General features: G+C 53.7%; 2 protein-coding genes across 2 annotated transcripts; both read left to right on the top strand.

Annotated features, from left to right (window-relative positions):
- The first annotated feature begins 83 nt into the window (after positions 1–83).
- Positions 84–6965, top strand: SNRPA (small nuclear ribonucleoprotein polypeptide A). Its single transcript, XM_027855353.1, has 8 exons — positions 84–118; positions 423–573; positions 3033–3128; positions 3298–3470; positions 5132–5308; positions 5623–5796; positions 5893–5981; positions 6591–6965. Exons 3-8 carry the CDS (start codon positions 3056–3058, stop codon positions 6748–6750), a joined length of 846 nt encoding a protein of 281 aa, XP_027711154.1. The 5' UTR covers positions 84–118; positions 423–573; positions 3033–3055; the 3' UTR covers positions 6751–6965.
- A 3683-nt stretch (positions 6966–10648) lies between these two features.
- On the top strand, positions 10649–12465 carry MIA (MIA SH3 domain containing). The gene is made up of 4 exons (XM_027855356.1): positions 10649–11019; positions 11317–11450; positions 11790–11900; positions 12360–12465. The coding sequence occupies exons 1-4, from the start codon at positions 10890–10892 to the stop codon at positions 12381–12383; spliced, it is 399 nt and encodes a 132-aa protein (XP_027711157.1). The 5' UTR covers positions 10649–10889; the 3' UTR covers positions 12384–12465.
- The last annotated feature ends 346 nt before the right edge of the window (positions 12466–12811 follow it).

Raw genomic sequence — 12811 nt, 5'->3', positions numbered from 1 at the left:
CGTCCCGCGTCTAGATTGGTTCTGCTAACGATGGGGGGCGGGGCCTAGCGCTGCTCAGCCCCGCGGAGGAGGGACCCACCAGAGAGCCGCCGGCAGCATTCGCGGACGTACGCCATTAGTAAGTATTCCCTGCGGGCGGCAGTCTTCGGGCCTGGGAAGGCGGCGCACACGGTCCGGGACGTTCCTCCTCCCCGCTCCTCCGGCTTCTTGCCCCTCTCAACGTCTCCACTCCCTATTCTGCCCCCTCCGTTTCGTACCGGCCCCCCACTTTCGGGCTCTTGTTCCACTTGGAGGGGCGGGGCTAAGCAAACGTCCACCAATGGCGGCGCTCCGGGCCCGGCCTCAGACACTTGGCCGGGAGCTCGTGGGGCCGCGCGAGGCGTCCGCTGGGACCCTCCCCACCCCCATCTCCTCCTTCGCAGGCTCAGCGGCCGAGCTCTGCGGGGGACCCGGGAAAGCTGCTGCTCCGGACCAGCCACCCGGGAGCAGGCGTCGGGGTGCGGTGGCCGGAGCCCTGGATTTGGACCTAGAGCCATTGCGCGCGGACACTTCTCTGATTCCCGTGGGAACCGGGCAAGTTGCTTGTGGGGACCTCGCTTGCACCCTCCCCCCCTTATAGTTCCTCCATTAGAGCATAAGCTCCCCGAGGGCAGGCACTCGCTTGTGTTTGTGTTCGGTTCCCAGCGCAGCGCCTGGCGCAGGCTCATCGGTCCATAAGTGCTTGTTGAGTTGGCCAGACCCACTTTGGAAGGTGCCCCGGACCCTGATACAGTAGATAGCAGTGTGGGACTGGCGAGTCAAGAAGACCTGCGTTCAAATCCTGCTGCGGGGCTTCCCAGCAGTGTGAACCTGGGCCAGTCTTCTCTTTAGGCCTCACTTTTCCTCATCTAAACGAAGGGTCCCGGCTTGGTTAAATTGTACCAACTAAAAAGGCCTTTTTCACTTTCTACACTTTTCAGCTGGGCGCACTTAGAAGACGCACTTCTTCCATCCGGCCTCGGCTTTGAATACCTTTTACTCTGCCTGTCAGTCCATCCTCCCGCATGTTTTTCCCCTTGATCTCCTCGGTATTTCCCTTCTGGCCCTTGCCATGACCACCATTTCTTAGTTTCCTCTGCTTTGTCTTCCTTACCTCCGCACTGTCCCAGCCTCCTTAACTGTTGGGCAGTCTATATATCCAGCCCTCCTCTTTCTACAGAGCTGCACTGCTTCTTGGACATGTCTCTTTCACACAGCCAAGTCACAGTTTCCACAATTCCTCCCTAAAGTCATTGGTTTTCTTTAGGTTTACAGAGGGTGCCATCATCCCAGGTCAGCCCCTCCAAGTCATCCTCAGCTCTTCACTTGCCTTCATCCCTCTGTATCCTGTCAGTTGTAAAGCCCTGTCCATTGTAATGCCACAGCATATTCCACACCCTTCCTCTTCTCTTAATCCAAGGGGCTGCCACTGGCCTGAGTTATTGTATCAACCTCTATGTCCTTTGCCCCATGCCAGCAATTTGCTCCCTTCTTTCCTCCACCCTCCACCTCCTAGGCTCTCGAGTAACCTTCTGGGTTCAGCTGTAATGCTGTCCCAACCTCCCATGAAGCCTTTCCTCCTCCTGCTGCTGTTCTCCTGTTACTTGGCATGTGCTTCTTGGCCTGGGCTTGTCCTATTTTTCCCTCATCAAAATAGTAGTTCTTTGAGAGCAGGGACTATTTGAACTGGGTCCAACACATAGCAAGCTGAAATAAGTGGCGATTGGAGTGATTGAAATGGATGTTGGCCTGAACCACAGGCTGGGCAAAGAAGATTGGGAGATACTTGAATTGGGGCCATCTTGGAAGGCCTAGAATGCCACATGTTAAAGTTTTTGAGCAGAGGTGTTGATGTGCTTTGGGGGCACCTGCCTAACTGAAAGAACCCTAGGCTTGGAGTCACCACTTGGCTTTGAACCTGGGGGAGGGGGGACGTCGGGTCAAATCGGGGCTAAGTGAGTTGTGCAGGGTCACACAGTTAGTAAGTGTCTGAAGTTGGAGGCGTTCTGACTCCAGGGCTGGTGCTGTATCCACTTCACCGGCTAGCTTTGAATCTTAATATGGCTGAGCTGTGTGACTGTGGGTCGTCTGTTCACCTCACATGTTTGTTTCCTCATCTAAAAAATGGGTGTAATCGTGTCCATCTTTCCCTCACGGGATTGTTGGGATAATAGGGCATGGCAACTGTTTGAAAGCACCATATAAACCTGTTATGACCAAAGAAGTTCATGCTTGGTTTGGCCTCTGGTCTTTCCCTGGGTGGGAGCTTCCTCACGTCAGTCAGATCAGCAGCTTCTCTGTGACTTAGAGATGCACTTGCATGTGTCTCTGAGCTCATGGGACTCGCCAAGGGCCCCTGGGGCAGGACTCAGTTTCCCCAGGCTTCCCCTTTAGCCTCGGTGCCAGGCCCAGCAACCTTCCTCTCCTGAGGCTTGGCCATGGTGACTACATAGCCCCTTGGTGCCCCTTGTAGCATTTGTGATTTTCCCATGTTCTTTGATTCCAACAAGCATTAACTGAATTGAACTGAGAGCCTGCTTTGTGGGGGCCATCCATGAGATGGTGAGGATATCGTTCAATTCAATAAGCATTTCCTTGGTGCTCTGTGTGAGTGGGGTCCTTTCGTGGAGCCTCTATCTTTCTCCTAGGGAGGTGTCTAGGATTGGGTTGGTGGGGTCCCTTCCCTCCCGCTGCCCCACTCTCCTCGGGGAGTTCATGGGAGACAGGTCGGGATGGGGAGGGGAGTCAGACTTTCTCCGCTTGAGTCTAGAAGGCAGGACTAGAACTGGTGGGTGACAAGTTGTAGGGAGGCAGACTGGCTGGTTGTAAACAGCAAGTTATGAATGTTTAGAAATGTCCCAGAGCCAGCGGGCTGCTCTTACCGGAGATGTCGGAGCAAAGAAGGGGCTCTTGCTGTCTTGCCTGTGGACCTAGGCGGTAACCCTGGGATTCTTGGGAGGAAGCAGCTGAAGGAGGCCTCAAGCCAGACTAACCCGGGCCCACTGTTCTTTCAGGCCAAACTTAAGTGTGTTCTGTCATGGCAGTGCCGGAGTCACGCCCCAACCACACCATTTACATCAATAATCTCAATGAGAAGATAAAGAAGGATGGTGAGTGTGTGAGGCCCTTTTGTTCCTCTGCCTATGTGGGGCGGCCTGTCTGAGGCCTGAGAAGGAAGGCTCTGCCTAGGCCTGGGTCAGTGGGCGTGGTAACTGGGCTCCCTCTTCTCCTGAGGGAGGCTCCTTCCTCACAGCCCGTCTCCGGGCCTTCTTTCCCCAGAGCTGAAGAAATCCCTCTATGCCATCTTCTCTCAGTTTGGCCAGATTCTGGACATCCTGGTATCAAGGAGCCTGAAGATGAGGGGCCAAGCATTTGTCATCTTCAAGGAGATCAGCAGTGCCACCAACGCTTTGCGCTCCATGCAGGGTTTTCCCTTCTATGACAAGCCAATGGTCAGCAGTGAACAAATTCAGTTCCTTTTAAAACATTGATAAACCACACGTGGGTCAGGGATCTGAAAAAAGGGCACAATCCTTCATTTGAAGAGGTAGCCTCCTGGGGATGGAGATAGAACACATGCCAATAAGCGTAACCCCGAGGCTGAACGTGATGGGGCAAAGGCTGGATCCCTTTCAGTATGGGAGGTGGCCTGGAGCAGGGCCTCAGCAGCTGGAGACTAGGAGGAGGGGGCACATTCTGGGCATGGCGTGTGTGTGTGTGTGTGTGTGTGTGTGTGTGTGTGTGTGGGTGTGGGTGTGTGTGTGTGTGTGTGTGTGTGGGTGCGTGCGCGCGCGCCCTTTGGGTTGTCCTGGCTGGCCCAATGCTGTGTGTGATGTGGAGATGGAGGCTAATGGGAGAAATAGACAGGAGAGAGATGAGTGTTGGTTTATGGAAGGCCACGAATGAATGAAAAGGCATCTGATAATGCTCTTACTGTGTGCACTGCTTACCTGAAGATACAAGTAGAAGGCTCAGTCAACCATTCTTCCAAGGCCCACATGCTAACAGGGAAGACTTTGTAGTTAAAGCTGGGGGGGAGGGAACACCTTCCACCTAGAAAACCACAGATTAACATTAACTGTGTTCTATTGCATTTTTGTTTGTTAAGTATTTGTTAACTATTCCTCAATCCCATTTTAACCTGGCTCCCTGCTGCCCTTAAGGGCTTTGAGCCAGGGTGCAGCATCAGGAACTGCATAGGCTCCTCCCTGGCATCCTCGGGGCAGGCTTGGAAGGCTGCCTGGGAGAGGGCGAGACCCTCAAGGCTTGGGAGGCTGTCCCAGGTGTTTGTGTGAGATGTAAAGAAGGATCTCTGCCTGTGCATTGCAGATGTTAGAGCTCTGGGGAGGGTTTGCCTTGTATCTTGGCCCCCAATTTAACTGGCTCATAGACCTGAGGCTAGAAGGGCATTAGAGGCATGTACTCCAGCTCTTTCATCCTACAGAGGAAAAGACTGAGGCCCAGTGAGGTTAACTAGTTTACTAGTTACAGCTAGTAAACATCAAAGGCAGGCTTTGAATCCCGGTTCTGTGACTCTAGCATGGTGGTCTTTCCCAGCCCTGGCTCTCGTCCCTTAGTAGATAGTGTGAGTTGCAGGGACCACCGAGGGGCAGCTATGGGGCTGGTTTTGTGCTGGGCCTTTGGGCCCTCGGGTCATGGGGTGGGGTTTGGCCCTCTCCTCATCCCCAGTAGCTGCCTGGATCAGAGGCCCTAAGAGCCCAGCCTCTTCTCTATCACAGAACCATTTGAATATGGCCATCCGGAAGTCTTGTCAGAACATCTGGGTTCCAGCCCCATGTGATTCTAGCTGCATTGTCCCACTGGGCAAGTCAGTTATTCTGAGCCGAAGCGTCCTCTTCCATGAAATGGGAATAACTATATTTGAACCACTTACCTCATGGAGCCAATGGTCACTCAGCTAACAGTTATTAAACACCTACTGTATGCTAAGTGCTGGGGATGCAAAGATTGTCCTTCTCTAGGAGCTGGAAATCAAATGGAGGCATCATGCAGATAGCTTTGTAAACAAGATTCAGGCAAGATAAGCAGTATGCTATCAGGAAGGGGGTGGAGAGGGTGCCCCTTGCCCACACCGTCTTTCTGGGTGATTCAGAGAATCCAATACGCCAAGTCAGACTCGGACATCATTGCCAAGATGAAGGGCACGTATGTGGAGCGTGACCGGAAGCGGGAGAAGAGAAAACCCAAGGGCCAAGACACGCCAGCGGTCAAGAAGACTGTTCCGGGTGGGGCGGCCACCCCGGTTGTGGCTGCCGTCCAGCCTGTCCCGGTGAGTGTCTCCTGGTTTATACGTAGCCGAGTTTGTGGGCATGGTGTTGGTGTGGCCTGATCTTCGCACCTGTGTATCCATTCCCTTACACGTTTGCCCACACCCATGTACCTCTTCCCTCCTCCTTTCTTTGGAGAGACTCCACATTTCCTTGTTTTTCGCACTCCTTAGTCCCCTTGTCTCAGACTCAGTTTCCCCATTTGATGACTATGACTTGTCTTTGTGTCTTGCCTCCTCACCACAAATCACCTTTTTACCCTGATTTTCTGTTGTGGTTTCTCCTATCGTGACTCTTGATTGTTTCTCTTTCCAAGGGGATGCCACCCATGACCCAGGCCCCCCGCATCATGCACCATCTTCCTGGGCAGCCACCGTATATGCCTCCCCCAGGGATGATCCCTCCGCCTGGCCTGGCCCCTGGACAGATCCCACCTGGCGCCATGCCCCCGCAGCAGATGATGCCTGGACAGATGCCGCCTGCCCAGCCGGTGAGCCCAGCTTTGTTCCTTTTAGCCGCCTTGGGGGTAGGATCCAGCCCAGGAATCTCCCCCTCATGGCTGGCTCCTCTTTCTTCTTCTTCGTAGCTGTCTGAAAACCCGCCCAACCACATCCTGTTTCTCACCAACTTGCCCGAGGAGACCAATGAGCTCATGCTGTCTATGCTCTTCAATCAGTAAGTCTGGGCAGGACAGGGAGACTCGGGTTCATGGGCATGGCCAGTGTGGAGCAGCTGCCCTGCTCCTCACCCCCTGGCAGTCTTGGAGCTGTCCTCCCCCTCTTCTTGCTCAGCCACAGCCGGGGCCTGGGCCGGACGCTTGCTTTGGCTCTGCCTTGGACAATACGCCCTTTTCCCTTCCCTGGGCCACAGTGCCCTCTTTTGATCCCATTAAGTCTGAAGCTTCAGGCTCAGCCATAGAGCACATGACATCCTCCCCTCTGGTTCCTGGCTGACTTTGGAGTTCATGGCCAGGTCACAGGACCTCTTGGGGCCTGTTTTCACTTTTGAGTGAAGTAGTGAAATGGAGTCAGACTGGATGGACCTCCAGTCCATGCTATTTCTGGCAGTCTGAGAGTAGGATTCCTTTAGAGCTCTGGTGGTCATTGCCTTCGTGATTCCAGGTGGAGGTGGATGCCTTGGGTTTGAATCCTGGCTCTGTTGGCTGCATTTCTTCTCCCCTTTGGCCTCAGTTTCCCCTGTGTCAGAAGTGGGGCAGGGGTGGGGGTGGGGGGGTCTGAGCTCCTCTAGGACCTTTGCTGAGAGCCCTTGATCTCCCCCTTCCAGGTTTCCTGGCTTCAAGGAGGTACGTCTGGTGCCCGGGCGTCACGATATCGCTTTTGTGGAGTTTGACAACGAGGTGCAGGCTGGCGCTGCCCGAGATGCCCTGCAGGGCTTCAAGATCACCCAGAACAACGCCATGAAGATCTCTTTTGCCAAGAAATAGCCCTACCCCTGTTTGTTCCCCTGTCCTCCCCCTCCTTCCAGGGTGGCCTTCCCCCTGCTCCTCTGCTCGGGGCTGTCGTACCCTGAAGGTAAGTCCCTGCTCCCTTCTCTCAGACTGTAGTGTAAGTGTGCCTGTGCCTCAGCATTGTACCCAGAGTCTGCCCTTCAGACATTGCACCTGGAGCTGGGGGCGAAAATAAAAGGTTTTTTTCACAACACTGTTGTCCTCAGCTCTCTCAACCAAGCCCACAAGTGACCCGCTCCCCTCCCAGCTTGGGGGCTGCCCAGTCCTGAGACCCACTCAGTGATGCAGGACCCTCAGCACCTGCTGTGGCTGGGCTGCTGGGGATGGACGGACAGGCCTGGGCGCTGGGCTGGGAATGCTGTGTCCAGTCAGCACAACCAGGGCCTGCTTCTGCTCCCCGTGGCCCCCCAGGCACCCTTCTGACCAAATGGGCATCAGGAGAGTCTAGGCCTGAGTCAGCCCAAGTCATTACCTGACACCTGTGGGTGAGGCCCTGGGCCCAGGTGATGGGTATGGGCACATCTAGACTCAGGTTCTTCCCTGCAGGAGGATGTGTGTAGACAGTGTAGCATCTGTCTAGAGGGTGCTCTCCTGCTTTCATCAAGGGTAGGTTCCATTGCTGGGGTCCCTGGGTGCCTGCTTTGCGGCTGTGCATCTCTCCTCCATCCATTGCCTGGGTCCTGGATTGGCAGCAGGTACATTTTTTTCTCTCTTACTGTGAGCTGCAATACATGCTTGGATCTGGAGTCAGCATAGGGCTTTGACTCTCACGCCCCTTCTTTTGCCACATGAATTGGGCATTGGGGGGGTTTGGCAAGTGCTTTGACCTCCAGAGCCTCAGTTAACCCCTCTGTAAAATGGGGGCGGGGGCACCTAGGTGGCACCATAGCGTATAGAACACCACGCCTGGGGTCAGGAAGACTCATCTTTCTGAGTTCAAATCTGGCTTCAGACACTTACCAGCTGTGTGACCCTGAGCAGATCATTTAAGCCTGTTTGCCTCAGTTTCCTCATCTGAAAAATGAGCCGAAGAAGAAAATGGCAAGCCACTCCAGTATCTCAGGCAAGAAAGCCCCAAATGAATTTACGAGTCAGATACGACTGAAGTGACTGAACAACAAAAAGGGTGTTTTTAGCTCTAAATCTGTGCTCCTTTGGTGGCAGAAACGACATGCAGACAGACAGCTATGGGAAGAAGAACAGTGACATTCCAGTAAGTTTTGGGTGTGAGGCACTGTTGAGGGTGGGAGAGGGAAGCAGTGGGGCAAAGCTTGTGTTTCCCTTTGGGAGTGAAATGTGAGATTGGGAGAAAGGGGGAGAAAGCCTGCTTTTCTAGGGTGCCCAAGTGACTTAGGAGCCATGTCCCCTCAGCAGTGGTCTCATCAGCCCCCACTGCTGTGCTTTTTCTTCTTCTCAGAAAACACGGTTATTTCAAAGCAAGGTGTGAAGTCATGTAGTACGATTTTCAGCACGACGTTTGTCCCCATAGACCAGGAACCTGGAGGGCAGCCTGTGGAAAGGGATGGGCAGGGCAGCTAGGTGCTGCAGTGGATAGAGCACTGGCCCTTGAGTCAGGAAGACCCAAGTTTAAATCTGGCTCTGAACACTTAATAGCTGTGTGACCCTGGGCAAGTCACTGAACCCCGATTGACTCAAATAAAAGGGGAGGGAGGGATGGAGATGGGAGGGGAGGATTCTGATCCAGTTTGGCTGGAATCCTGAGGGAGGGCAAGACCTGGGATTTTGTTGGTAGCTCCCAGTGAGGAAGGTCAGTACTGTCTCTAACTTAATTGCCTAACAGGGTTACTCATGTTTGTCCGGCATTCCATATCCAACAGTGCCAAAGACAGTCCTGGTATTTGAGTCTTTCTGGCTCCAAGGCTAGCCTTCTCCCAGCTACACAGCCTGGATGGTGGTGGGCTGGGTGGGAAGAAGGAGCTTGTACCAGACAAGAGGATTTGTATTGCTTCTTTTGGGTGTGGAGACGAGATTTTTACTCCAGTGACATGTTCAAACCTGAGATTTAGGGATATTAAGGTAACTCTGGAAGATGGGTTGGGTCAAGGGTGGTGGTGGAAAGGGAATGGAAAGCGATCAGGGACCTTAGCTTGGGCAGAGGCCATGTGAGTTGGGAGAGCTGGGGAAAGCAGCAGTGACTCTTGGGAGCTGGCCATGGGAAGTAGGAGGAAAGCCAGAGCCAAAACAGTGAACTTGGGTGACTCCCAGAAAGAGGCACAGGATTTTAGGGGAAAGGTGAGTTCTGTTTTGAACACACCAAGTTTGGAATATCTTTCATGAGGAGATGGTGATGGGAAGCAGGCAGGGCCCCATGAGGGAAAAGACACGTGTGGAAAAGAGATAGAGGAGGGAATATGTACAGATTTGGGGGTCAAACCCATGGAGCACCTGAGATTGCAGGGAATTGAGAAGGGGGGGTGGTAACACCCCTGTGCTTTGGGATCAGGCAAAGCAAGACTGTCAGGGAGAAGGTGGTTGACAGTGTCAACCTGAGAAAAGCGGAACCCAGCTGGAGGCAGGGTTAAGTGAATTTTATAAAATGTAAATGTGGGAGGAGACCTGGGCATGTTTGTAGGTAGAAGGTTCAGTAATGGGTAGGGAGAGATAGCTAAGAGGGAATGATTGAAGGGGGAAGTTTGAGGAGACCAAGAAAGGGCAGGGCAGGGCTCCCTCTCCACCCACTCCTCCTACGTGAGGCTATTGAATGCCGTTGGGATCAAGCTCACTGCTTGGGTGATGGGGGCCTCACCCTCCTGGTGAGTATGAGGGCCTGGGTCGGGGAGCTGGAGAGGATTCCAAATCCACTTCTACCTGGGAGAATTCCAGAAGTGTTGAGGTTGGAAGTACAATCTGTTGAACCTTAGAGAAATGGAAAGACTTCAACAGACATGAAGAAATCTCCATGCCAGTCATGCCAGATTTAGTGAACAAAGCCACGGAGATGGAAGAGGGTGGGATGAGAACCAGGGGACACAAGTTTCTCCTAGAACCTAAGCTGTGAAGGGCCATGGTGGGATAGGTAGACAGTGGGGAGCCATTGAATATTTTTTGGGTTTCTAGTGTTGCCGAAAAGATGACAGGTATTGTGGGGCAGAAAGGATGGCTTTGTAGCAGCAGAAATGAGGGAGAATGACCGATTTCCTGTGAGACAAGGTTCATTAGAATATGAGCTCCTTGGAAGCAGAGGAAGTCCATTTTTAATTAGAGTCCGTGACTCGACCTTGTCTTTCTCCCTCTGACTTTCTCTTTTCACCTCTTCAAAATGGTAGACTTCAGGCAGCTAGGTACTTTGTGGTTTGGGGAAAACAGAACTGGATTCGGAATGCTGGAGTCAGCTGTGCTGTTTCCTCTTTAGTGACCTTGGGGGTCCTTCCCCTTTCTGGGCCTCAGCTCTGTAAAATGTGGCTGTTGGGCCAGGTGCCTTCCAAGGGGCTTTCCGCTTCTCGATCCCAAGAGCCTCTGCCCTTTAGCTATTCTTTTCTGAAGTGATGGGGTTGGTCTACCTGGAGCCCCTCACTACCATCTCCCCCAGGGTTGGGATGTCTGGCATTCTGCCTGACTGCATGCACTGGGATGCTCTTTGGAGCCCTGCAGGGAGGGAGGTTGCCAGGGGATGGGGCAGGCTCAGAGGCGGCTGCCTCTCCACCCACTCTTCTCAAGAGCCTCCTTGTTTCTCATGCCCACAGGAAATTCTCTGCAGGATTCCAGGCTCTGCCTTCCTCTCCTGTGACTTCTCTGGTTGTGGGGCCAGGAGGCAGAGCGGGAGGGCAAAATTTGAGATTGGGATTTGAGGCTGGCAAGGTCCTGGGGCGTCTTTTGAGAACAGGGTCATTTTTTTTTTTTAGCATTTCCAGGAGGGTAGGAGATTCTAGACTGGCTCCCCAAGAGAGGGGTTAGCAGCAGTTTCCTTGACCCTGTGAGACTTGAACCGTCCTGGGTTGGTGAGAGGTTGGCAGCCTACATGGTGGAAAAGGACTCAGGGAGGGGACGGCAACTACAGAATTCACAGGCAGACCCCCAGGTGAAGTGAGAAGGGAGGTCTCTTAGGCTCATTCTATCCCTTAGACATTACACAGATCCAAACTCCCGCACACACCATGATTTGGACCCCCGCATCTCTGCTTCTTGCTACTGTTGTTCTCAGTAGCTTCCCCAAACTAGGTTTTGGGGGGCGACTGATGGCTAAATTGGCATCCAGGAAGCTATGTGCGGATGAAGAGTGCAGCTGTGAGGTTTTGGGGCATGGGGTGTGGTGGGCACTGGGTGCTGGAGGGGAAAGGGTGGGTGCTTTTGGCCAGGAAAAGAGGGCCTGGGCTAGTACTTTATGCCAGGAAGGGCCTGTGATGGGCACCTTATGTTGTCCTGGAAAGGGGAACCAGTGTGGTACTGTGCTACCCCAGGGTCTTACAGGATGGTGCCAGGATTGGCTTTGGGCAGTACCTGGCTTTCCTGTGAATGCTCAGGAGTGGAGGTACATTCAGGAAATGGCACCCTAAGTATTCCCATTAATCCTTTCTGCCCCAGACCCCATCTCTCAGGCCATTGCCCTACAAGATTATTCGGCCCCAGACTGCCGCTTTCTGTCTGTGCAACAAGGCCAGGTCGTCTTTGTCTACTCGAAGCTGGTGGGCCGAGGTCGCCTCTTCTGGGGAGGCAGTGTGAGTCTTGGCTGGGGCCTGGAATTGGGGAGGGATACCAGGAATGCTGTATTCTGGGGACTGGGGGGGGGGGGGGGGAGGAGAAAAGGGATGTGGTGGAAAGGGATCCTGAAGCCCCTATTAAAACAAAAAACAAAAAAGGCATCTAGGTGGCATAGTAAGTAGAGCTGTGGACCTGGAGTCTGGAAGGCCCGAGTTCAAGCCCAGCCTCAGACACTAGCTGTGTGGCTCTGGGCAAATCACCTCTGCCTTCAAGCTTATTTCCCAGGGCTGTTGGCGTGGTCTGGGGTGGTTCTGGCTTTCCAGCCCCTTACCACCTCCCCAACACTCACACACCAGGTTCAGGGGGAGTACTACGGGTCGCAGCCTGCCCGTTTGGGCTACTTCCCAAGCAGCATTCTTCGAGAGGACCATGTCCTGAAGCCAGGAAAGGTGGAGGTGAAAACGGACGTGAGTGCCCAGCAGCCCCTGTCGCTGCCCTTCCCTCTCTTTTTGTCCCCTGGTTGGTCAAAACCTGCCTTCTGATCCCTGACCCACCCCCTAATAGTCAATGGTCTGAGGCAAGCAAGTCCCGCTGCCTTCCTTGGCCCTCAGTTTCCCCATCTATTGACTGAGAACCTTGGACTGAACAGATGACCTCTCTGAGCTGCTCTGTTTCCTCATCTGCAAATTTGGGAAGAGTTGAATTAAAGAACCCTAAAACCTTTATTCAGGCTCACATTTTTATATTTAATCTCTTCTGAGACCTGCCTGCCCTGCGATTCCCTGGTCCTAAGATTTTTGTAGAAATATTTTGGCTTCCCTGGCACGGGACTGGCATTTTGGGGACCCTCCTCCTACTTCCCACATCTCACCACATCCCCTCCAGACCCCCTGCCCCCTGCCCATCCCCCCCGTCTCTTTTTACAGAAGTGGGACTTTTACTGCCAGTGAGTCCAGGCTGCTGTTGCCCCTGCCTCTGTCCAGCAGGAGAAGCTGATGCTGGCCCTGAGCCCCAGGACGTCTGCTTCCCACCCTCACCATTGTACCCCTTGCCCAGCTTTGTGCCAATAACACCCGTGTGCAGCAGAGAGTCCGGTGGCGGTGATTCTGTGTGTGCGCGTCTGCGCGTGAGTGTGTGTAGGTACAGGGTTGTGGCACACCCAGAGCCGGCCTTCGTGACCGTCACTAGTTGCCAGGCAGACTTTCCCTTTCCGAGGGCTCCAAAGACCCGGCTATTCTTGCCTCCTTCCGGCGGGGCATCGGAAAGAAACCAATCAGAAGGTGGGGGTGTGGCTAGGCCAATTTGGAGGGAGGAGCCAGAAGGGGACAGATTTAGGGCTGGGAGAACTGACTCAATAGATGCCAAAGTGGGCGGGGCC

The sequence above is a fragment of the Vombatus ursinus genome, unplaced genomic scaffold (genome assembly GCF_900497805.2).
Source record: "Vombatus ursinus unplaced genomic scaffold, bare-nosed wombat genome assembly UNPS02010822.1, whole genome shotgun sequence".
NCBI classification, from domain to species: Eukaryota; Metazoa; Chordata; class Mammalia; order Diprotodontia; family Vombatidae; genus Vombatus; species Vombatus ursinus.
The sequence above is the reverse complement of the archived record's forward strand: the minus strand, read 5'-3'. Positions and strand labels throughout refer to the sequence as shown.